Source organism: Zophobas morio, unplaced genomic scaffold (genome assembly GCF_036711695.1).
Source record: "Zophobas morio isolate AGI-343-1 ecotype UQ-CSIRO unplaced genomic scaffold, CSIRO_AGI_Zmor_V1 ptg000021l, whole genome shotgun sequence".
Taxonomy (NCBI): Eukaryota; Metazoa; Arthropoda; class Insecta; order Coleoptera; family Tenebrionidae; genus Zophobas; species Zophobas morio.
Genome location: NW_026972126.1, coordinates 17,242,771 through 17,267,324, shown reverse-complemented (window position 1 = coordinate 17,267,324; position 24,554 = coordinate 17,242,771). Strand labels below are relative to the sequence as shown.

Below are 24,554 nucleotides of genomic sequence, written 5' to 3'. Positions count from 1 at the left end.
AATATATGTATTTTCCAGAATTTTGTGAAGATTTTTGACAACTTCTAAAAAATTTCAATCTGTCAACATCCCCTTTTCGATAACTATATCTCGCAAACTTTTGTGGATGTTTAGGCACATTTTCAAAATTTTCTATTTTTCTATACTCCCCTCTTTGAATTTTTAGATTGTTTTTCGAAATTATTTTTAATATCTCTAAATTTCGAAAATTTTGGATTTTTATCCATTTTCAAACCGAATTTTGCGAAAATCTTGGTCCGGAACCTAATTTGTTTTTTTTTTCTAATCAGCTCGTCGAGATCTCGGTCTTGGAAGTTTTTGAGGGTTTTTGAGCAAATGTTTCAAAAATCTCAATTTTTTTGTGGTATGAATTTTATGTTTTTCGAATTTCCGAGATATTTAAAAAAATTCCATTTAAAATCGAATTAAAAATAATTATCTTGTTCCGGAGCTATTAACGCTTTATATTTTCCAAATTAGCTGGTCGAGTCCTGTAGCCCAGAAGTTCTTGAGAAATTTTAGCCAACTTTTCAAGAATGCCAATTTATCAATATTTTTTACCGTTCTTCGAGATATCGAGATATTTAAAATATTTTATTTTTGAAAATCTAGGTACAGACTAAGAAATTATTTATGTTTTTCGAAATCAGCTCGTCGAGATTTATGTCTTAAATTTTGTGAGGATTTTTAGGCAAATTTTCAAAAATCAGTCTTTCTTACTGAGGCGTGTGAATTTTTTGACAGTTTTTCGAGTTTTCGATAAATTTAAAATTTCAAATCAAATTTTTAGACGATCTCGTTGCAAAAAAAATCCTTAAAGCAACACTACACTTTGTAGACACATCTTCTTTAATAATTTGATGATTCTAAAACCACTTGATTGATAACTTGAATCAACAAAAGATTAGAACCACAATTGCTCAAACCTGTGATAATCTACGAGAAAGCGCCTCCACTCCTAGAGGCAATTGACCGATATTTACAATTTTCTCTCTCCAGTTCACCTAGGGATATTCAAACACGTCACATGTCTGAGATAAGTCCAAAACTGTATAAAACAGACAACAAGTTGTTATGATCAGTTTTTTATTTATAATAATTCCACCTCCACTCGACTCTTTAAATAAAGTTGTCCTTCAACTTGGCAGAATCATTTAACAGAGAGATAGATAGATTTCCAGTGTTATTAGGTCTGCACGATGTGGTGGATAGTGATCGCTGTAGCAGCTCTCGCTGTGGGATACTGGTTGCTGATCCGCCCCCACAGGTACTGGTTGGAAAAGGGAGTGAAGCAGGGAACTCCAGCATTTATTTTGGGGGATAATTGGGGAACGGTTTTGCGAAAACAGTCCCTAGCGGAAATGGTTATGATGGTTTATAATGCGTGTCCAAATACCAGGTACGTAAAACTTTACATCATTTGGTTATGCTTTTTTTTTTGTAAGTATTGCAATTTGGTAAAATCTTTATTATTATTGTTTTTATACATTTCATACAATGATTTGCGGCTAATTAATAATAAATTGAATGTTTACGTAATTCTTGACGTCAGTGATAATAACAATAATAAGAGCAAAGCAGGTTTTATCTGTTGCTATTTAAACACAAATTAGTTTTTTACCTGAAGGTCGCTTTATACTTATTTAAAATTAAATATTATTTTAGGTACTCAGGCTTCTATCAGTTTTTATTACCAACTCTTCTACTAAAAGATCCCGATCTTATCAAACAAATCACCGTGAAAGACTTCGACCATTTTCTAGACCACCGAAGCATTATTCCAGAAAATAGTGACCCACTATGGGGGAACAATCTTTTTTCTCTAACTGGTAAAAAGTGGCGAGAAATGCGAACAACCCTCAGTCCAGCTTTCACCAGTAGCAAAATGAAATACATGTTCACTTTAATATCACAAAGTGGTGAACAATTCGTAAAATATTTCTTGAAGCAAGACCAAGATCTTATTACTGTCGAAATGAAAGATACCTTCACTAGATTCACTAATGATGTCATCGCCAACACTGCTTTTGGAGTCGAGTGTGATTCTTTGGGTGATCGTACAAACGAATTCTATATGATGGGAAAAGAAGCGACAAACTTTAACGGATTTTGGAAAAATTTCAAGTTCTTTGGATACATCTTTGTGCCTAAATTATTTAAGGTAAATTCGTTATTCTTCACACTAGTTTTGACTTAATTTGCTATTATTTTTTCAGTTTCTTAAAGTATCACTGTTTTCACGACAAGTCGGCGAATTTTTCAGAAATGTAGTCAAGAGTAATATTCGAAGTCGCGAAAAGCACGGATTTGTAAGACCAGACATGATCCACCTTCTCCTCGAAGCACGCAAAAACGGGCTCAAACACGAAGAAACCGAGCCGCTTCAAGATACAGGTTTTGCCACAGTGGCAGAATCCGAAGTCAACAAAAACCCCAAAAACACCAAAGTCGAAATTACAGATGAAGTTATCACTTCTCAGGCTTTAATTTTCTTCTTTGCTGGTTTTGACGCGGTGTCTGCTCTTATGTGCTTCATGTCCCACGAACTTGCTGTTAACCCGGATGTCCAAACAAGACTTATACAGGAAGTAGACGACACTCTGGAAGCTTCTGAGGGTAAACTGACGTATGAGGCGCTTCTTGGTATGAAATATTTGGATATGGTGGTCTCTGAAAGCTTAAGAAAATGGCCCAATGCTGTTGGTGTGGACAGAGTTTGCACCAAACCCTACACCATCGAGCCTAAATATCCTGATGAGAAACCTATCCACTTGGAAAAGGATGATGTGGTTTGGGTGCCCATTTTTGGAATACACCGAGATCCTCAACATTATCCAGAACCAGAGCGTTTTGATCCAGAAAGGTTTAACGATAAGAATAAGGTCAACATTAACCCCTACACGTATTTGCCTTTTGGAACAGGACCTAGGAATTGTATTGGATCTCGATTTGCTCTTTTGGAGACTAAAGCGTTGTTTTTTTATATTTTGTCACATTTTGAGTTTGTTCCAGTGGAGAAGACTCAAATACCTTTAGTTTTAAGCAGGAAGAGCATCAATTTGGTTGCGGAAAAAGGGTTCTGGTTGGGACTTAAACGACGTTCTAGAATCTAAATTTGAAAATAATTTCTATATTATAAGACTGCACACATTTGTAATTGTTGTTAGAATAGAGCGTTAAAAATTGTACACAATCGTATATAAACCTGTTCCACCCAGAGTTGACCAATTTTTATAATGTCTAGATAATTAATAGTTAAAATCGTATGTATATTTTAACAAATAAATAAATAAATAAAATGAAACCAATACTTTACAGACTTTTTATAGACCTGTGATCCTTAATAATAATTTGAATATTAATATTAATAATAAAATAAAATATTTCTGATGAGATGGAAACGAATTGGAGGATAAGTAAACTATGTAATATAATCGAAAAATAGATAACCAGAAAAGAGTAGAAAGAAATTAAACAATAAATGAAATTTAAAGACATGAATGAAAAATATATAAAAATTTGAAGTAAAGGGACGAATACTTGAAATTAACGAAAACGCTCAAACCGAATTTTTCGAAAATCTGGGTCTAAACCAAGAAAATATTTAAGTTTTCCGAATCAACTCATCGATGTATATTCTAGAATCTGTTTTAAGATTTAAATACGACTTTTCAAAAGTTTTGAAACAGAATTTTTCGATCGAGATTTCGAGAGATTAAAGATTTTATTTTTAAACTGAATTTTGAAACTGAATTTTCAAAAATCTGGTTCCTGACCAAGAAATGATGTATTTCGAATCAGCTCGTTGTCCACAATTTTTGAAAAGTTCAAAATTGTCAATGTTTTATTACACTCTGACTTTTTTTTGAGATTTCGAGATATTTACAAATTTTATTTTAAAACCGAATTTTCAAAAAACTGGCCCCTTACCAAGACACTATGTATTTCGATTCAGTGTATCGAGATCTATATCCCAGAATTTTTTAAGGACTTTTAGGCAAATTTTTAAAGGCTCAATAATTCAATTACCTTCCGTATAAATTTTTTGAAAATTTCTGCCCGGGACAATAATTAACACTTTATATTTTTCTGATCACCTCATATTAAGCAATTTTCCAAAAATGTTAATATTTCAATATCAGTTCAAGTAATAATTTTATCATGTTTTTTTTTCGAGCTCTCGAGATATTTAAAAAAATTAAAGTTTAGTTTGGGACGGTCTTTTCCGAATTAGCTCGTCGTGGTCTATGTTCTAAATTTTTTTGAGAAATTTTAGGCAACTTTTCAAAATTTTCAATTTTGCAGTACAATCATATATGAAATTTTTTTACCGTTCTTCGAGATTTAGAGTTAAAAGATTTATTATTTTTAAACCGTATTTTTCGAACATCTCGGTTCGGAATCATTTGCACTTTTTATTTCCCAGAATTTTGTGACGATTTTTATGGAAATTTTCGAAAATCTGAATTTTAACCGTTTTTCGAGATTACGAATTTTTTAAAAAACATCATTTTCAAGGGAATTGTTCGAAAATTTTGGACTGGGACTATTAACACTATCTTTTCCGAATCAGTTCATCGAGGTCCATGTCCCAAAATTTATGGCGAAATTTTAGGCAACCTTCCAAAATTTCGAAAATTTTGCTTTGGAACAATTGACACTTTATGCTTTTGCTTTATGCTTTTCGAATTGGTTTCTCCAAATATATTTCCAGAATTTTGTGAGGATTTTTAGGCAACTTTCAAGACAACCCTGAATGAATCTTTTTCAAGATCTCGAGATATTAAAAAAAATCACTTTCAACTCGAATTTTTGGAAAATTTTGGTTTGGGGCTATTGTTTTTCGAATCAGCTCGTCGAGATCTCTATCCATAACTTTTTGAGGCCTTTTAGATAATTTTTCGAAAATCCCAATATTTCAATATCCCCCGTTTTCGAGTTTTTAAGATATTTAAAAAATTACATTTTGGAACAGAATTTTTCGGAAATTATTTGTCCGGAACAATTAGCACTTTTCAAAATGGCTAAATTTTTAATACCCCCCTCCCTACCATATGAATTTGACCGTTTTGGAGATTTCAACATATTTACAGAATTTATTTTCAAACCGAATTTTCAAAAATCTGGTTCTAGAATTTTATAAGGATATTTAAAAAAAATATTTTAAAAAAGAATTTTTTGAAAATTTTTGTCGAACACTTAATATTTTTCAAATCAGCTCGTTAAAATATATTGTCCAGAATTTTATGAGGATTGTCCCGCAGTTTTTAGAAAATCCGAGTTTTTCAACACCCCCTCTATGAATTTTATAACCGTTTTTTTGAATTTTTGAAGATCTTGTTCTTGTCAGCTCATGGAGACCTATACCCTAGAATTTTTTTTTTGATTTTTTTTTAAAGTTGTCAATATTTCAATATCCCTCCTTTATTAATTTTATTACCGTTTTCTAGCTCTCTTTTGAAAAGTTTAATCTGTGAGGATCTTTTCCGAATCAGTTCATCAAGGTCTATGTTCTAAAATTTTTTTGAGAAATTTTAGGCTACTTTTCAAAATTTTCTACACCAAAAAGAATTTTTCGAAAATCCGGGTCCGGAACCATTAACACTTTTACTTTCCAGAATTTTTTGAAGGGGCTTTTGGAGATTTCGAGATATTTAAAAAAATCCACTTTCAATGTAATTTTTCGAAAATTTTGGTTTGGATATGTTATGTCTATGTTTCAAAATTTATTGAGAACTTTTGGGCAACTTTCCAAAATTTCAAAAATTTGCTTCGAGACAATTAACTCTTTATGTTTGTCGAATTGGTTTTGAGAATCTTTAATTAACTTTTCGAAAATCTCAATTTTTCAATACAACTCTGTATGCATTTTTTGACCGTTTTTCGAGATTTCGAGATATTAAGAAAAAACACTTTCAAGGGAATTTTTCGGAAATTGTTATTTATTTTAATTTTAATTTATTTAACACTATCTTTTTTGAACCAGTTCGTCGAGGTCTATCCCAAAATTTATTGAGAAATATTAGGCATCTTTTCAAAATTTTGAAAATTTAGCTTGGGGACAATATTTAACACTTTATGTTTTTCAAATTGTCTCTCAAAATGTATTTCCCAGAATTTTGTGAGGAATTTTAGTCAACTTGCAACACAACCTTGTACGAACCTTTATTTTGAGATTTCCAAATTAAAAAAAATCAAACCGAATTTTTCGTAAATTTTGGTCTGGAGCTATTAACACTATATGTTTATCGAATCAGTTTCTCGAAATGTATATTATTTCCCAGAATTTTGTGAGGATTTTTAGTCAATTTTTCGGAAACTTCAGTTTTTCATCACAAGTCTGTATGCATTTTTTGACCATTTTTCAAGATTTAAAAAAATCCACTTTCAAGGAAATTTTTCGAAAATTTTGGTTGATTTTAATTTTAATTTATTTAACACTTTTCGGAATCAGCTCGTCGAGGTCTATGTCCCAAAACTTATTGAAAAATGTTGGGCGACCTTCCAAAATTTCAAAAATTTTGCTTCGAATTGGTCTCTCGAAATATATTTCGCAGTTTCATGTGACGATTTTTGCGTAACTTTCAATATAATCCTGAATGAACCATTTTTCGAGATTTTCAAATTAAAAAAAAAACAATTCTAAACCAAGATCGTCGAGGTTCTTGTTTCATAACTTTTCGAAAATCTCAATTTTTCAAAAACATCCCCGATTATGGATTTATTGACCGTTTTTTGCGAATTCCAGATACCTAACAATTTTCATATCAAAACCGAATTTTTCGAATCTTGTCGAAATGTACTCATTTCCCAAAATTTTCTGAGGATTTTTAGGCAACTTAAAAAAAAATTCAATTTGTCAATGTATCACTGTGTGACTTTTGTACCGTTTTTTGAGCTCTAGAGACATTTAAAAATTTTCAAACCAGCACCATTGACACTTATAAATTTGAATCGGTTCGTCCAGATCTAAATCCCGCAGAATTTTTGTGGATTTTTAGGCAAATTTTTGAAAAAAAAACCAACATTGCAAAAATTTCACAAACAAAAATATAACCAGTCGATACTTATAGAAAATTTGTAAATATTTATAAAATATATAAATATAAAAAAAGTCGAATTTTATTTATCTATCTTTGATGTCATTTTCTTTAATTAAAAAAAAATAATAATAATTTTCATATAAAACATAACATAGTTTCATTGTTATAATAATCACATATATGGACGAATCAATTAAAACTGTTTACATACCTCTCCAAACTCTCATAAATAATAATCTACGACAACAATACCAAAAAAGGAACTCATTGTAATCTCTGTGTCCATAAAAGGAATTAACCGATATGGTCACGCTTCCCCTCCAACTCACCTACAACCAATCAGAAGCGAAAACTCCTAGCGCTATATTGTTTGAAATAACTATGGACGGGTATAAAATAGACAGCAAAGTCTCATCATTTTTATTCAAAACGTCGAAAAAGAACAAACATATTAATTATTATTCCAGTAATTTCACGATGTGGTGGGTATTGGCCTTTATAGTAGCCGTCGTTTGGGGATACTGGTTTTTGATCCGCCCCCACAAGTTCTGGACGAGAAAAGGCGTACCGCAAGGAACCCCAAGGTTTATTTTGGGGGACACCTGGGGAACGTTGGGAAAACAATCGCCTGCAGAAATGATAGAGATGGTTTACAAAATGTGTCCAAATACCAGGTGGGTAAAAAAATTGTATACCATGTGTTAACTAATGTGTCCACATTTCAGGTACTCAGGCTGCTACCAATTTTTACTGCCAACCCTTGTGCTCAAAGACCCCGACCTCATCAAACAAATCACCGTGAAAGACTTCGACCATTTTGAAGACCACCGAAATTTGATCCAAGAAGACAGCGACCCACTATGGACCAAAAACATTTTCGCTCTAAATGGTAAAAAGTGGCGCGAAATGCGGGCTACACTAAGTCCAGCTTTCACCAGCAGCAAAATGAAGTACATGTTCACTTTAATCTCACAAACTGGCGAACAATTTGTAAAATATTTTTTGACACAAAACGAAAATGTTACTACTTTTGAAATGGAAGACATCTTCACTAGATTCGCTAACGATGTCATCGCCAACATCGCTTTCGGAGTCGAGTGTGACTCTTTGGTGGACAGAACAAACGAGTTCTATATGATGGGGAAAGAAGCCACAAATTTTAGTGGCTTGTGGAAAACCTTCAAATTTTTTGGGTACATGTTAATACCTAAAGTATTTAAGGTAAGCTCACTACTGTTTCTACTATTTTGGTGCCAATTTGAATTTTTCTTGTAGTATTTTAAGATAACTATGTTTTCAAAAAACGTCGGACAGTTTTTCACTAATTTGGTTAAAAGTAACATCCATAGTCGCCTAAAACATGGTATTGTTAGACCCGATATGGTTCATCTTCTCCTCGAGGCTCGTAAAAACGGGCTTAAATACGACGACAGCGAACCCATTCAAGACATAGGTTTTGCCACAGTTGCAGAGTCCGAAATTAACAAAAACCCCAAAAACATCAAAACAGAAATTACCGATCAAGATATCGTCGCTCAAGCTTTCGTTTTCTTCATATCTGGGTTTGACTCAGTGGCCATAGTCCTGTGTTTCATGTCTCACGAACTCGCTCTTAACCCAGACATTCAAAACAGGCTGATCCAAGAAGTTGACGAAACTCTGGAAGCTTGCAAAGGCAAACTTACCTACGATGGTCTTCTTGGTATGAAATACTTGGATATGGTTGTCTCTGAAACTTTGAGAAAGTGGCCTAACGCTGTTGGTTTGGACAGAATTTGTACAAAACCCTACACCATCGAGCCTAAATACCCTGGTGAGAGAGCTGTTCATTTGGAAAAGAATACCGTTGTTTGGGTCCCCGTTTTTGGTCTCCATAGAGATCCACAATATTATCCAGAACCAGAACGTTTTGATCCCGAAAGGTTTAGCGATGAAAACAAGACCAATATTAAACCCTACACCTACATGCCTTTTGGGATTGGACCTAGAAATTGTATTGCTTCTAGATTTGCCCTCCTGGAGATTAAAGCCTTGTTCTTCCATATTTTGTCACATTTCGAAATAATTCCTGTGGAGAAGACTCAAATACCTCTAGTGCTAAGCAAGAAACACATGAATATAACTGCTGAAAATGGGTTCTGATTAGGACTTAAACGCAGGTCCAGGGTTTAAATTGATATAATTATTACTTATATAAATATAAATAAAAATAATGTGTAGCTGCTACAATGATGAGATTAAAATTATAAATATCTATTTTTTGTTTCACTTATGTGTTTTATGTCTTACGAACTTGCTCTTAACCCCGACGTCCAAAAAAGACTTGCCCAAGAAATAGATGACACTGTGGAAGCTTGTAACGGGAAACTTACCTACGAGGCTCTCCTTGGTATGAAGTATATGGATATGGTTGTTTCCGAAACCTTAAGAAAGTGGCCCAATGCTACTGCTGTGGATAGGGTTTGCACGAAACCCTACACCATCGAGCCCAAATATCCCGATGAGAGTCCCGTCCACTTGGAAAAAAATGCTGTTGTTTGGTTGCCCATTTTTGCTCTGAATCGGGATCCTGACCATTGTCCAGAACCAGAGCTGTTTGATCCAGAAAGGTTTAACGATGAGAACAAGGTTAATATCAAACCGTACACGTACCTGCCTTTTGGGTCTGGACCTAGGAACTGTATTGGTTCCAGGTTTGCCCTATTAGAGACTAAAACGTTGTTCTTTTATATTTTGTCACATTTCGAGATAGTTCCTGTGAGGAAAACTCAAATACCTTTAGTTCTAAGTAAGAAGCAATTTAATTTGACTGCCGAGAATGGATTTTGGTTAGGGCTTAAACGTCGGACTAGAGTCTAAATAGAAAATCAGATTCCTATTTTGTGAAACATTATACGAATTATGGATGTACCTAATTTAAGATATTTTACTAAAAATAACCATTTATTTCTGGGCAACTTTCCAAAATTTCAAAAATTTTGCTTCGAGACAATTAACTCTTTATGTTTTTCGAATTGGTTTTGAAAATTTTTATTTAACTTTTCGAAAATCTCAATTTTTCAATTCAACTGTGTATGCATTTTTTGACCGTTTTTCGAGATTTCGATATATTAAGAAAAAACACTTTCAAGGGAATTTTTCGGAAATTTTAATTTATGTAACACTATCTTTTTTGAACCAGTTCGTCGAGGTCTATCCCAAAATTTATTGAGAAATATTAGGCAACTTTCCGAAATTTTGAAAATTTCGCTTGGGGACAACATTTAACTCTTTATGTTTTTCAAATTGTCTCTCAAAATGTATTTTCCAGAATTTTGTGAGGATTTTTAGACAACTTTCAATACAATTCTGTATGAATCTTTTTCAAGATTTCGAGAAAAAAAAAACATCATCTCCAAACCGAATTTTTCGAAAATTTTAGTTTGTGGCTATTTACGTTATGTTTTTCGGATCAGCTCGTCGAAATCTCTATCTATAACTTTTTGAGGATTTTTAAATAATTCTTATAAAATTTCAATATTTCAATATCCCCCGTATGAATTTCATCACCGTTTTTCGAGTTCTAGAAATATTTAAAAAATTTCAATTTGAAACCGAATTTTTCGAAAATTATTTGTCCGGAACAATTAACGCTTAATATTTTTCGGATCCGCTCGTTAAAATGTATTTTCCAGCAATTTTATGAGGATTTTTAAGCAACTTTTCAATATTGTCGCCTTATGAATTTAACCGTCTTCGAAGATTTCGATTTTATTTTCAAACCGAATTTTCAAAAATTTGGCTCCAGAATTTTATAAGGATATTTAAAAAAAACATTTCGAAAAAGAATTTTTTGAAAATTTTTGTCCAATCAGCTCGTTAAAATATATTTTCCAGAATTTTATGAGGATTGTTCCGCAGTTTTTAGAAAATCTCAATTTTCCAACACCTCCTTTATGAATTTTATAACCGTTTTTTGAATTTTCGAAGATCTTGTTCTTGTCATCTCATAGAAACCTATATCCCAGAATTTTTTTAGGAATTTTAGTTTTTAAAAATGTCAATATTTCAATATCCCTCCTGTATTAATTTTATTACCGTTTTCGAGCTCTCTTTTGAAAAGTTTAGTTTGGGACGATCTTTTTCGAATCAGCTCATCAAGGTCTATGTTCTGACATTTTTTGAGAAATTTTAAGCAACTTTTCAAAATTTTCTACACCAAAAAGAGGAGGGGTTTTTTGGAGATTTCGAGATATTTAGAAAAATCCACTTTCAATGTAATTTTTCGAAAATTTTGGTTAGGGTATGTTATGTCTGTCTCAAAATTTATAGAGAAATTTTGAGCAACTTTCCAAAATTTCAAAAATTTGCTTCCAGACAATTAACTCTTTATGTTTTTCGAATTGGTTTTGAGAATTTTTAATTGACTTATCGAAAATCTCAATTTTTCAATACAACTCTGTATGCATTTTTTGACCGTTTTTCGAGATTTCGAGACATTAAAAAAAACACTTTCAAGGGAATTTTTCATAAATTTTGATTCATTTTAATTTTAATTTATGTAACACTATCTTTTTTGAACCAGTTCGTCGAGGTCTATACCAAAATTTATTGAGAAATATTAGGCAACTTTTCAAAATTTTGAAAATTTAGCTTGGGGACAATATTTAACACTTTATGTTTTTTAAATTGTCTCTCAAAATGTATTTCCCAGAATTTTGTGAGGATTTTTAGGCAACTTTCAATACAATTCTGTATGAATCTTTTTCAAGATTTCGAGATAAAAAAAATCATCTCCAAACCGAATTTTTCGAAATTTCAATATCTCCCAAATGAATTTCATCACCATTTTTCGAGTTCTAGAAATATTTAAAAAATTTCAATTTGAAACCGAATTTTTCGAAAATTATTTGTCCGGAACAATTAACGCTTAATATTTTTCGGATCCGCTCGTCAGAACGTATTTTCCAGAAATTTTATGAGGATTTTTAAGCAACTTTTCAAAATTGTCAAATTTTAATATTCCTCTCCCCGTCTTATGAATTTAACATTCCGAGATTTCGATTTCATTTTCAAACCGAATTTTCAAAAATTTGGCTCCAGAATTTTATAAGGATATTAAAAAAAAAATTTCGAAAAAGAATTTTTTGAAAATTTTTGTCCGATCAGCTCGTTAAAATATATTTTCCAGAAATTTATGAGGATTGTTCCGCAGTTTTTAGACCCCCTCTATGAATTTTATAACCGTTTTTTGAATTTTCGAAGATCTGTTCTTGTCATCTCATAGAAACCTATATCCCAGAATTTTTTTAGGAATTTTAGTTTTTAAAAATGCAAATATTTCAATATCCCTTCTGTATTAATTTTATTACCGTTTTCGAGCTCTCTTTTGAAAAGTTTAGTTTGGGATGATCTTTTCCGAATCAGCTCATCAGAGTCTGTTCTAAAATTTTTTGAGAAATTTTAGGCAACTTTTCAAAATTTTCTACACCAAAAAGAATTTTTCGAAAATCCGGGTCCGGAACCATCAACACTTTTACTTTCCAGAATTTTTTGGGGGGGTTTTTGAAGATTTCGAGATATTTAAAAAAATCCACTTTCAATGTAATTTTTCGAAAATTTTGATTTGGGTATGTTATGTCTATGTTTCAAAATTTATTGAGAAATTTTGGGCAACTTTCAAAAATTTCAAAAATTTGCTTCGAGACAATTAACTCTTTATGTTTTTCGAATTGGTTTTTTCAGTACAACTCTGTATGCATTTTTTAACCGTTTTTCGAGATTTCGAGATATTAAGAAAAAACACTTTCAAGGGAATTTTTCGGAAATTTTGATTTATTTTAATTTTAATTTATTTAACACTATCTTTTTTGAACCAGTTGGTCGAGGTCTATCCCAAAATTTATTGAGAAATATTAGGCAACTTTCCAAAATTTTGAAAATTTAGCTTGGGGACAATAATTAACACTTTGTTTTTCAAATTTTCAACACAACCTGGTACGAACCTCTTTTCGAGATTTCCAAATTAAAAAAAAATATTTTCAAACAAAATTTTTCGTAAATTTAGGTTTGGAGCTATAACACTTTATGTTTATCGAATCAGTTTCTCGAAATGTATATAATTTCCCAGAAGTCAATTTTTCGGAAACCTCTGTTTTTCGTTACAAGTCTGTTTGCATTTTTGACCATTTTTCAAGATTTCGAGATATTTAAAAAAATCCACTTTCAAGAAAATTTTTCGAAAATTTTGGTTAATTTTAATTTTAATTTATTTAACACTTTTCTGAATCAGTTCGTCGAGGTCTATGTCCTAAAACTTATTGAAAAATGTTAGGCAACCTTCCAAAATTTCAGAAATTTTGCTTCGAATGGGTTTCTCGAAATATAATTTTAAGATGTTTGTAAGGATTTTTAAATACAATAATCCTGAATTAATCGTTTTTCGAGATTTTTAAATTAACAAAAACATGTTCAAACACTTTATGTTTTTTGAGAAGTTTTAAGTAAATTTTCGAAAATCTCGATTTTTCAGAATTGGAGATACCTAACAATTTTCATATCAAAACCGAATTTTTTGAAAATCTTGTCGACATGTAGTTATTTCCCAAAATTTTGTGAGGATTTTTAGGCAACTTTAAAAAAAAATTCAATTTGTCAATGTATTACCGTGTGACTTTTTTACCATTTTTTGAGCTCTAGAGACATTTAAAAATTTTCAAACCAGCACCATTGACACCTGTATATTTAAATTGGTTCGTCGAGATCTAAATCCCGCAGAATTTTTGTGAATTTTTAGGCATATTTTTGGAAAAAATTGGGACTTTGGTGGACTTTTGATAAAAAAAACCTACTTTATTGGCAGCAATGCTATAGTATGTTAGTTCAAATATGTTGAGAAAATGGTACCTACTGACATGGTGTCAAAAATGTCAATTTGTCAGGAATGCCATCATAAAATTTTAAATACGTTGCCAAACTTACAAAAAAACCACAAACATTAATATGATCGTTTGATACTTCCAGAACATTTGTAAATACTCATATAATGGATAAATACTTATAATAAAAGTCGAATTTCACTTGTCCATCCTTGATGTCATTTTCATTAATTAAAAAATAATAATAATAATTTTCATAGAAAACATAACATCGTTTCGTTGTTATAATAATGACATATACGGACGAATCAATAAAAACTATTCACACACCTCTCCAAACTGTCATAGATAATTCTACGACAACAATACCAAAAAAGGAACTCATTGTAATCTCTATGTCCATAAAAGGAATTAACCGATATGCTCACGCTTCCCCTCCAACTCACCTACAACCAATCAGAAACGAAACTCCTAGCGCTATACTGTTTGAAATAACTATGGAAGGGTATAAAATAGGCAGCAAGGTCTCATCATTTTTATTCAAAACATCGAAAAAGAACAAACATGTTAATTATTATTGTTTAATAATTTCACGATGTGGTGGATATTGGCCTCTATAGTAGCCGCCCTTTGGGGATACTGGTTTTTGATCCGCCCCCACAAGTTCTGGACAAGAAAAGGCGTACCGCAAGGAACCCCAAGGTTTATTTTGGGGGACACCTGGGGAACGTTTTTGGGAAAACAATCGCCTGCAGAAATGGTGGAGATGGTTTACAAAATGTGTCCAAATACCAGGTGGGTAAAAAAAATTGTATACCATGTGCTAACTAATCTCTCCACATTTCAGGTACTCAGGCTGCTACCAATTTTTACTGCCAACCCTTGTGCTCAAAGACCCCGACCTCATCAAACAAATCACAGTCAAAGACTTCGACCATTTTGAAGACCACCGAAGTTTGATCCAGGAAGACAGCGACCCACTATGGACCAAAAACCTTTTCGCTCTAAATGGTAAAAAGTGGCGCGAAATGCGGGCTACACTAAGTCCAGCTTTCACCAGCAGCAAAATGAAGTACATGTTCACTTTAATCTCACAAACTGGCGAACAATTTGTAAAATATTTTTTGACACAAGACCAAAATCGTACTACTTTTGAAATGAAAGACATCTTCACTAGATTCACTAACGACGTCATCGCCAACACCGCTTTCGGAGTCGAGTGTGACTCGTTGGTGGACAGGACAAACGAGTTCTATATGATGGGGAAAGAAGCCACAAATTTTAGTGGCTTGTGGAAAACCTTCAAATTTTTTGGGTACATGTTAATACCTAAAGTATTTAAGGTAAGCTGACTACTGTTTCTACTATTTTGGTGTCAATTTGAATTTTTTTGTAGTATTTTAAGATTACTATGTTTTCAAAAAACGTCGGACAGTTTTTCACTAATTTGGTCAAGAGCAACATCCAGAGTCGCCTAAAACATAGTATTGTTAGACCCGATATGGTTCATCTTCTCCTCGAGGCTCGAAAAAACGGGCTTAAGTATGACGACAGCGAACCCCTTCAAGACACCGGTTTTGCCACAGTTGCAGAGTCCGAAATCAACAAGAACCCCAAAAACATCAAAACGGAAATTACCGATCAAGATATCGTCGCTCAAGCTTTCGTTTTTTTCTTAGCTGGGTTTGACTCAGTGGCCACAGTCATGTGTTTCATGTCTCACGAACTTGCTCTTAACCCAGACATTCAAAACAGGCTGATCCAAGAAGTAGACGAAACTCTGGAAGCTTGCAAAGGCAAACTTACCTACGATGGTCTTCTTGGTATGAAATACTTGGATATGGTTGTTTCTGAAACTTTAAGAAAGTGGCCTAACGCTGTTGGTTTGGACAGAATTTGTACAAGACCCTACACCATCGAGCCTAAATACCCTGACGAGAGAGCTGTTCATTTGGAAAAGAATACCGTTGTCTGGGTGCCCGTTTTTGGTCTCCATAGAGATCCGCAATTTTATCCAGAACCAGAACGTTTTGATCCTGAAAGGTTTAGCGATGAGAACAAGGCCAATATTAAACCCTACACCTACATGCCTTTTGGGTCTGGTCCTAGAAATTGTATTGGTTCTAGATTTGCCCTCTTGGAGATTAAAACCTTGTTCTTCTATATTTTGTCACATTTCGAAATAGTTCCTGTGGAGAAAACTCAAATACCTCTAGTGCTAAGCAAGAAACACATGAATATCACTGCTGAAAATGGGTTCTGGTTAGGACTTAAACGCAGGTCCAGGGTTTAAATTGATATAATCATTAGTTATGTAAATATAAATAAAAATAGTATGTAGCTGCTACAATGATGAGATTTAAATTATAAACATCTACTTTTTATTGTTATAATGATCTACGGTGACCTCGATGAATGAATCATATAAAATTAGATGCAGACCCGTCCAACTTCTAGCGAGCGAAAGTTATTCAACCGTGTGTCAATTTTACATCAGATTTCATTCGATTGCTGGAGATAACAAAATTTATGGATAGTCAGTCTAAAAGTTCCCACCTTACTTGTGAAATATTAAATCATTATTTAATTTTTTTTTATAAAATATAGAACCTGTGCAAAAACCAATATTTAATAACGAATTTTCTATAGGAAAGTGACCCGTTTTTCCAATTTTCTCCCTCCATTTCATTCACAGTTAAACACAAACCGCGCTTCTTGCGTCACTTGTTTGAGATAAACACAGGCCGGTATAAAACCGCCAGTGAGAGGTCATCATCAGTCATTATTATTCAGAACACTGACCACGAACAAAATTGGATAACTGTGGTAAGCGATCCTAATTAGAGAAATTAGGTCCCCAGTCATTGTTTGAATCAAAGTGTCCTTCAACTTGGCAAATATTATTTATCGGAGATTGTTTTCCAGTGTCATTAGGTCTGCACGATGTGGTGGATAGTGATCGCTGTGGCCGCCTTTGCTGTGGGATACTGGTTGCTGGTGCGCCCCCACAAGTACTGGCTGGAAAAGGGGGTGAAGCAAGGAAATCCCGGATTTATTTTTGGGGATAATTGGGGAAACGTGATGCGAAAACAGTCCTTTGCCGACATGGTAGTGATGGTTTATAATATGTGCCCAAAAACCAGGTGGGTAAAAAATTTTGGTTTATTTACTGATTAGTTGCGTCACTAAATTAACAACAATGTTACTTGTCAATATTTAAACAGTGTCTAGTTTTTATTTTTAACTGAATATTGATTCAACTAAGATAAAAACAAATATTACTGAAATGTTTATGGTATTAAGGGATTTCACTGTTTTTGTTTTGGTACTTTAGGTACTCAGGCTTCTATCAGTTTTTGGTACCAACGCTTGTCCTAAAAGACCCCGAGCTCATCAAACAAATCACCGTGAAGGACTTCGACCACTTTGTAGACCACCGAACTTTTATTCCAGAAGATAGTGACCCACTTTGGGGTAAAAACCTGTTCGCTTTGACTGGTAAAAAATGGCGCGAAATGCGAACTACCCTCAGTCCGGCTTTCACCAGCAGCAAAATGAAATATATGTTCACTTTAATATCACAAAGTGGTGAACAATTCGTAAAATACTTTTTGAAAAAAGACGAAGACCTCATCACCGTCGAAATGAAAGACACCTTCACTAGATTCACCAATGACGTCATCGCCAACACCGCTTTTGGAGTGGAGTGCGATTCTCTGGGGGAGAGGAAAAATGAGTTCTACATGATGGGAAAAGATGCCACAGATTTTAGTGGTTTTTGGAAAAGTATGAAGTTCTTTGGATACTTTCTAATTCCCAGTATTTTTAAAGTAAGGTCATTATTGTTTTGACTACTTTTCAATTAATTTACTATTTTTTTAGTTCTTTAAAGTAACACTGTTTTCAAAACAAGTCGCCGACTTCTTCACTAGTCTAGTCAAGAGCAACATTCAAAGCCGCGAAAAACACGGGATTGTACGCCCTGACATGATCCACCTTCTCCTGGAAGCTCGCAAAAACGGGCTCAAACACGAAGAAACCGAACCTATTCAAGACACAGGTTTTGCCACAGTGGCGGAATCCGAAATCAACAAAAACCCCAAAAACATGAAAGCGGAAATTACAGATCAAGACATCACGTCTCAAGCTTTAATTTTTTTCTTCGCTGGATTTGACTCAGTGTCTGCACTCATGTGCTTTATGTCCTACGAACTAGCACTTAACCCAGACGTCCAGAAAAGACTTGCTGAAGAAATAGACGAAACTGTGGAAGCTTGTAAAGGGAAACTTACCTATGAGGCTCTCCTTGGTATGAAATATATGGATATGGTTGTTTCTGAAACCTTAAGAAAGTGGCCCAATGCGGTAGCTGTGGACAGAGTTTGTACAAAACCCTACACTATCGAGCCTAAATATCCCGACGAGAGTCCTGTCCACTTGGAAAAAGATGCTGTTGTTTGGTTGCCCATTTTTGCTCTGCATCGGGATCCTGAACATTATCCAGAACCAGAGCGGTTTGATCCAGAAAGGTTTAACGATGAAAACAAGGTTAATATTAAGCCGTACACGTACCTGCCTTTTGGGTCTGGACCCAGAAACTGTATTGGTTCCAGATTTGCCCTATTAGAAACTAAAACGTTATTCTTTTATATTTTATCACATTTCGAGATAGTTCCTGTGGGGAAGACCCAGATACCTTTAGTTTTAAGTAAGAAGCAATTTAATTTGACAGCCGAAAATGGGTTTTGGTTAGGGCTTAAACGTCGGACTAAAGTCTAAGTGGTCCAACCCAAATAGAAAATAAGATTCCTACTTTGTAAAACATTATACGAATTATGGATGTACATAATTTAAGATATTTTAATAAAAATAACCATTTATTTATTTGCGATGTGAATTAATCCATAGTCTAAAATAATTTAAAGACGTCAATTCAATTACGCCGAAACTTATTGATTAAAATTGATATGATAAGAGAATGAAGGTCAAAAGGTTATCATCAGTCAATAATCATCCACAGCACTGGCCAAGGACAAATAATAACATTGGTAAGCGCCTGTAATTAGAATAATAAGGCTCCCACTCAAATGTTTAGATGAAGTCATCCTTCAATGTGAAAAGCAATGTTTACTACACGAGTCTGATTTCCAGTGTTATTAGATCAGCACGATGTGGTGGATACTGGTTGTTGTAGCAGCCGCCGTTGTCTTGGGGTACTGGTTGGTGATCCGCCCCCACAGGTACTGGTTGAAAAAGGGGGTGAAGCAGGGAACTCCAGGGTTTATTTTTGGGATGAATTTGGGAATGCTTTTCCAAAAAAAGTCGTATGCGGAAATAGCTGAAATGGTTTATAATGTGTGTCCAAATAACAGGTAGGCAAAAATTTTGCAGACTTAATTACTTGAATCAAAAAGTTATTGACTTGTTTCTGTCACGATGAAAAGGGTGTCCTTTGAGTTTCTCAGTAGATGGGGCCGCTTCGGATCCCGCGGAGGCGGCGACACTGAAAAGTGGATTGGATGGGGGGTAAATAGCTCATTTTCACTGTTACGATTTTTAAACCAATAATAATAAAAACGCGTGTTTCAAAGATTATTTTTTTAGTCATGTTGACGTGTGCCCTAATTAATGCTAATAAAGGTTCAATTACATTAATATTTTTGACGTGAAAATAAACTAGTGCTCGAAATTTATGTATTGGCATACTACATACACTATTTTTTATTTAAAACCGTAGTTTATTCGCATATCGCAAGATATTTGGTGGATTTGCTTAGAAGGGTTTGCTTCTGCAATTAAAATTCTAGTTTATTAATCCTTCTACAACATGAAAGTCCGAAACTATTTATTAATGAGAACGAATTTTTATCGAAAAACATATTATATCTCATCTGATTTGACCTGATGACCTGATCTGACCTGATTTGACCTGACCTGATCTGATCTGACCCGACCCGATCTTTTTTTTTCTATGAAAGGGGAAATCCTCATGGGCACCGGGGACTTAGGCTCGACCGTCCCTGGTAGTGCCAGGACTTTTATCGGCTAAAACCTCTTCCTCGACCAGCTGTTCTCCTACCCCCCGGACCCGCGTTAGGTCGGTTGTCACTTTCTTTTTCCTTGTCCATATTCATCCTAATCTTTTTCTCAAGATTTTTTTTGGACGACACTACACAACACTCTCCTTTTACTCGCCCTGGGTCCTCCTACATTGAATAGGAGTCGGCCCAGAGCACCCACAACCATCTTTGCCTTCCTTACCAACCGTTCGACTTGCTCGGCCACCCTGAGGTTTCTGTGAATTTCCACCCCATGGTACCTCACCGCTTCCCGGGCCTCGATCATTCTGCCTTCCATACACACACTCATTTCTCGCATCGTCCTTTTTCCTACCAAGAGCACCGCTTCGCTCTTATCGGGTGCGAGTGAGAGACCATTGTCCCGCATCCATACATCCACGAGCTGTAGTGCCTCTTGGGTCCTTTTTCTCAGGTCCTCTTCACTCTTTCTTATCACTATCACTGCCAGATCATCCATAATCATCCATTGTCATAAAATATGTTCCACAGGAGCGGCCCCAGGACCGATCGTTGCGGAACCCCGGCAGTCATTTCAAACTCACCCATCTCCGTTTGAACCGCTCTATCACTCAGATATGACCGCACCACGTTCACATCGCCATGCTAACCAAATGTTCCAGAATCCCCCTCTACAATACACCATGTACCCACATTTGGTCCTCTAGCGTACCCACGAGCATCCATACTGCGTCTCCGCCAAGTCTCCGAAACTCCGAACGTCGTTCCTCAGTCTCTGGACCAATATTCCCTCATACAGCTTGTCCATTCCATTCAGCAGGCAGATGGGCCTATATTTCTCTTTCTCTCCTTCCTTTCTTTCTTTCTCGATCAGCCATCTTCCATTCCCTGGGAACTTGCCCCTTTTCCAGACATTTATTTATTACCTCCAGACATTCTTTTTACATTCTTTACATACCTGTGGTGGTATTCTGGGTTCAACCATAATTCTTTATCTCATCTCTCCACTAAGATCGAAAACACAGTGCCGGTTTCCGGTGTCGCGTCGGCGCGGTTGTCGCGAATTAACCACTGCCCCTCACAAAATTTTCTTCCTTACTACAACAAGGAATAACCACTAAGTATGATCTGTGATACTTTAGGTACTTCGGCACCTACCAGTTTTTCCAAGCAACACTTCAACTAAAGGACCCTGATCTCATCAAACAGATCACCGTCAAAAACTTTGACCACTTTGTAGACCACCGAACTTTGCTCCCAGAAGATATCGACCCACTATGGAGTAAAAACCTTTTCGCACTAAGTGGCAATAAGTGGCGCGAAATGCGAACAACACTCAGTCCAGCTTTCACCAGCAGCAAAATGAAATACATGTTCACTTTAATATCACAAAGTGGTCAACAATTTGTAAACTACTTTGTACAAAAAGACGAGAATCTCATTACTGTTGAAATAAAAGATACCTTCACTAGATTCGCTAGTGATGTCATTGCGAATACCGCCTTTGGAGTACAATGTGACTCATTGAGAGACAGGGAAAACGAGTTTTATATGATGGGTAAAGAAGCTACCGATTTCAGTGGCCTGAAGGTTTTCAGATTGATTGGATACTTCTTAATACCCAATGTATTTAAGGTAACATCAACGTTATTTTAACATTTATTTAATTAAACACACACATTTTTTTAGTTTTTTAATCTAACACTGTTTCCAAAAGAAGTTGGCCAATTTTTCAACAATCTAGTCAAAAGCAACATTCAAAGTCGCGAAAAACACGGGATAGTTAGGCCTGACTTGATCCATCTTCTTCTCGAAGCTCGCAGAAACGGGTTTAAACACGAAGACATCGAACCATTTCATGACGAAGGTTTTGCCACAGTCGAAGAATCGGAAATACACAAAAACCCCAAAAACCCTAAACCAGAAATTACAGACCAAGACATCACCGCGCAAGCTGCACTTTTCTTCTTCGCTGGTTTTGACTCAGTGTCCATACTCATGTGCTTCATGTGTCACGAACTTGCTGTTAATCCAGACGTCCAGAAGAAACTTATTCAGGAAGTCGATGATACCGTGGAAGCTTGTCAGGGCAAACTAACTTACGAAGCTCTACTTGGTATGAAATACATGGATATGGTTGTCTGTGAAAGTTTAAGAAAGTGGCCCAATCCAGTGTCTGTGGATAGAATTTGCACAAAACCCTACACCATCGAGCCGAAATATCTCGATGAGGAACCTGTTCACTTGGAAAAGAACGACATTGTTTGGTTGCCCATTTTTGGACTTCATCGAGATCCTCAGTATTATCCAGAGCCCGAGCGGTTTGATCCTGAAAGATTTAAGGACGAGAACAAGGCTAAGATTAAACCATACACCTACTTGCCTTTTGGATCTGGACCTAGGAATTGTATTGGTTCCCGATTTGCTCTCTTGGAAACTAAAACGCTATTCTTTTATATTTTGTCACATTTCGAGATAGTTCCAGTGGAGAAGACTCAAATTCCTTTAGTTTTAAGCAAGAAGCAGTTTAATCTGACTGCCGAGAATGGGTTTTGGTTAGGGTTTCAACGCCGCTCGAAATAACACACGAATTATGTTTTAATAAAAATAAACCTTTAGTTAAGACGTATTATTAATCTACATTCTAGAGACCTTCACGAAAAAAATGTTGACATCATAATATATTGTCATCATTATCAACCGAACCACTGACCAAGAGCAAAATTGATAACACCGGTAAGTGATTCGAATTAGCAAAATTAGATCTCCACTCAATTGTTTAAATGAAATTGCCCTTCACCTTAGTAAACATCAATGTTCAGTAATCGTTTTCCAGTGTTGTTAGGTCTGCACGATGTGGTGGATAGTGGTCGCTATAGCTGCTCTTGCTGTGGGGTACTGGTTGCTGATTCGTCCCCACAGGTACTGGTTGGAAAAGGGAGTGAAACAAGGAAATCCAGGATTTATTTTTGGGGATAATTGGTTCTACGAAAACAGTCTACTGCGGACATGATCGAAATGGTTTATAATATGTGTCCAAATACCAGGTGGGTACAATTTTGAATCTTTGTATGATTAGTGAAAAATCGTGTTTTAGATACACAGGCATGTACCAGTTTTTACTACCAACCCTTGTAATAAAGGACCCTGATTTAATCAAACGGATGACAGTCAAAGACTTTGACCACTTTGTAGACCACCGGACTTTTATTCCGGAAGACAGCGATCCACTATGGGGTAAAAATCTTTTTGCTTTGACTGGTAAAAAGTGGCGCGAAATGCGAGCTACTCTCAGTCCGGCCTTCACCAGCAGCAAAATGAAATTTATGTTCTCTTTAATATCACAAAGTGGTGAACAATTCGTCAATTTTTTCTTGAAAAAGAACCAAGAACTGATTACTGTTGAAATGAAAGACATCTTAACTAGATTCACCAATGACGTCATCGCCAACACTGCTTTTGGAGTGGAATGTGATTCTTTGGGGGACAGAGAAAACGAGTTCTACCTGATGGGAAAAGAAGCTACAGATTTGAGTGGCCTTTGGAAAAATCTCAAATTGTTTGGATACATTTTAGTACCCAGATTAGCTACGGTAAACTCTATAGTTTTCACAATTTTTAGCTAATTCAAGTTTTTTTAGTTGTTTAAGTTCAAACTGTTTTCAAAAACAGTTGGCGACTTTTTCACTAACCTGATCAAGAACAATATTCGAAGCCGCGAAAAACACGGAATTCTAAGACGTGACATGATCCATCTTCTCCTTGAAGCTCGAAAATACCGGCTGAAATACGAAGAAACCGAACCAATTCAAGACACAGGTTTTGCCACTGCCACAGAATCCGAAGTCATTGCAAGCCCCATTAATACAAAAACTGAAATTACAGATGATGATATCACCTCACAAGCTTTAATGTTCTTCTTCGCTGGGTTCGAGACGGTGTCCATACTCATGTGCTTTATGTCTCACGAACTTGCTGTCCATCCAGACATCCAAAAAAGACTCATTCAAGAAGTAGATGAAACTCTGGAGGCTTGTAGAGGTAAACTGACTTACGAGAGTCTTCTTGGTATGAAATATATGGACATGGTTGTCTCAGAATCTTTAAGAAAATGGCCCAATCCTGTCTTGGATAGAATTTGCACTAAATCTTACACCATCGACCCTAAATATCCCGATGAGAGACCTGTTCACTTGAGAAAAGGTGATGTTATTTGGCTGCCAGTTTTTGGTATTCATCGAGATCCTCAATACTATCCAGAACCAGAGCGTTTTGATCCTGAAAGATTTAACGATGAAAACAAAGTCAATATTAACCCTTACACGTATCTGCCTTTTGGATCGGGACCTAGGAATTGTATTGGTTCCAGATTTGCTCTCTTGGAGACTAAAACCTTGTTCTTTTATATTTTGTCGAATTTTAAAATAGTTCCAGTGGAGAAGACTCAAATTCCTTTAGTTTTAAGCAAAAAGCAATTTAATTTGACTGCGGAAAATGGGTTTTGGTTAGGGTTTAAACGTCGCTCAAAAGCTTAGGATTTGTATCTAATATATTATTAATATATTATAACCAGTTATTTATGGTGTCTTATTAAAATAACACCTAAAAATTGTCTT

At 35.0% G+C, this 24,554-nt stretch overlaps 5 protein-coding genes and 1 pseudogene across 7 annotated transcripts; all 6 read left to right on the top strand.

Moving 5' to 3' along the window:
* The first annotated feature begins 1,047 nt into the window (after nt 1-1,047).
* Nucleotides 1,048-18,784, top strand: LOC135131637 (cytochrome P450 9e2-like). Of its 3 annotated transcripts, XM_064059472.1 has the most exons (4): nt 16,619-16,726; nt 16,826-17,043; nt 17,235-17,730; nt 17,783-18,784. In XM_064059472.1, the coding sequence occupies exons 2-4, from the start codon at nt 16,844-16,846 to the stop codon at nt 18,677-18,679; spliced, it is 1,593 nt and encodes a 530-aa protein (XP_063915542.1). In that variant the 5' UTR covers nt 16,619-16,726; nt 16,826-16,843; the 3' UTR covers nt 18,680-18,784. The 3 variants fall into 3 exon arrangements, with proteins under 3 accessions (XP_063915544.1, XP_063915543.1, XP_063915542.1); XM_064059474.1 differs by lacking the exons at nt 16,619-16,726; nt 16,826-17,043 and adding an exon at nt 1,048-1,399; XM_064059473.1 differs by lacking the exons at nt 16,619-16,726; nt 16,826-17,043; nt 17,235-17,730; nt 17,783-18,784 and adding exons at nt 1,058-1,399; nt 1,666-2,161; nt 2,217-3,308.
* Nucleotides 7,490-9,297, top strand: LOC135132820 (cytochrome P450 9e2-like). The gene is made up of 3 exons (XM_064061021.1): nt 7,490-7,717; nt 7,769-8,264; nt 8,319-9,297. Exons 1-3 carry the CDS (start codon nt 7,521-7,523, stop codon nt 9,183-9,185), a joined length of 1,560 nt encoding a protein of 519 aa, XP_063917091.1. The 5' UTR covers nt 7,490-7,520; the 3' UTR covers nt 9,186-9,297.
* LOC135132821 (cytochrome P450 9e2-like) lies at nt 9,315-9,989 on the top strand. The gene has a single exon (XM_064061022.1). It carries the CDS (start codon nt 9,315-9,317, stop codon nt 9,900-9,902), a length of 588 nt encoding a protein of 195 aa, XP_063917092.1. The 3' UTR covers nt 9,903-9,989.
* On the top strand, nt 14,439-16,525 carry LOC135131642 (cytochrome P450 9e2-like). The gene is made up of 3 exons (XM_064059482.1): nt 14,439-14,695; nt 14,748-15,243; nt 15,297-16,525. Exons 1-3 carry the CDS (start codon nt 14,496-14,498, stop codon nt 16,191-16,193), a joined length of 1,593 nt encoding a protein of 530 aa, XP_063915552.1. The 5' UTR covers nt 14,439-14,495; the 3' UTR covers nt 16,194-16,525.
* A 226-nt stretch (nt 18,785-19,010) lies between the features above and the next one.
* On the top strand, nt 19,011-22,521 carry LOC135131648 (cytochrome P450 9e2-like). Its single transcript, XM_064059492.1, has 3 exons — nt 19,011-19,272; nt 21,081-21,573; nt 21,628-22,521. The coding sequence occupies exons 1-3, from the start codon at nt 19,070-19,072 to the stop codon at nt 22,519-22,521; spliced, it is 1,590 nt and encodes a 529-aa protein (XP_063915562.1). The 5' UTR covers nt 19,011-19,069.
* Nucleotides 22,522-22,582: 61 nt separating this feature from the next.
* Nucleotides 22,583-24,514, top strand: LOC135131649 (cytochrome P450 9e2-like; annotated as a pseudogene).
* Nucleotides 24,515-24,554: the final 40 nt, after the last annotated feature.

Bases quoted from the DNA above. Each gene is read 5' to 3' on its own strand.
- LOC135131637 (XM_064059474.1), top strand. From the start codon at position 1,200: ATGTGGTGGATAGTGATCGCTGTAGCAGCTCTCGCTGTGGGATACTGG. The intron at 1,400-17,234 runs GTACGTAAAACT...TTGGTACTTTAG, and splicing joins AATGCGTGTCCAAATACCAG to GTACTCAGGCTTCTATCAGT. The intron at 17,731-17,782 runs GTAAGGTCATTA...CTATTTTTTTAG, and splicing joins TAATTCCCAGTATTTTTAAA to TTCTTTAAAGTAACACTGTT.
- LOC135132820 (XM_064061021.1), top strand. From the start codon at position 7,521: ATGTGGTGGGTATTGGCCTTTATAGTAGCCGTCGTTTGGGGATACTGG. The intron at 7,718-7,768 runs GTGGGTAAAAAA...TCCACATTTCAG, and splicing joins AAAATGTGTCCAAATACCAG to GTACTCAGGCTGCTACCAAT. The intron at 8,265-8,318 runs GTAAGCTCACTA...TTTTTCTTGTAG, and splicing joins TAATACCTAAAGTATTTAAG to TATTTTAAGATAACTATGTT.
- LOC135132821 (XM_064061022.1), top strand. From the start codon at position 9,315: ATGTGTTTTATGTCTTACGAACTTGCTCTTAACCCCGACGTCCAAAAA.
- LOC135131642 (XM_064059482.1), top strand. From the start codon at position 14,496: ATGTGGTGGATATTGGCCTCTATAGTAGCCGCCCTTTGGGGATACTGG. The intron at 14,696-14,747 runs GTGGGTAAAAAA...TCCACATTTCAG, and splicing joins AAAATGTGTCCAAATACCAG to GTACTCAGGCTGCTACCAAT. The intron at 15,244-15,296 runs GTAAGCTGACTA...ATTTTTTTGTAG, and splicing joins TAATACCTAAAGTATTTAAG to TATTTTAAGATTACTATGTT.
- LOC135131648 (XM_064059492.1), top strand. From the start codon at position 19,070: ATGTGGTGGATACTGGTTGTTGTAGCAGCCGCCGTTGTCTTGGGGTAC. The intron at 19,273-21,080 runs GTAGGCAAAAAT...GTGATACTTTAG, and splicing joins AATGTGTGTCCAAATAACAG to GTACTTCGGCACCTACCAGT. The intron at 21,574-21,627 runs GTAACATCAACG...ACATTTTTTTAG, and splicing joins TAATACCCAATGTATTTAAG to TTTTTTAATCTAACACTGTT.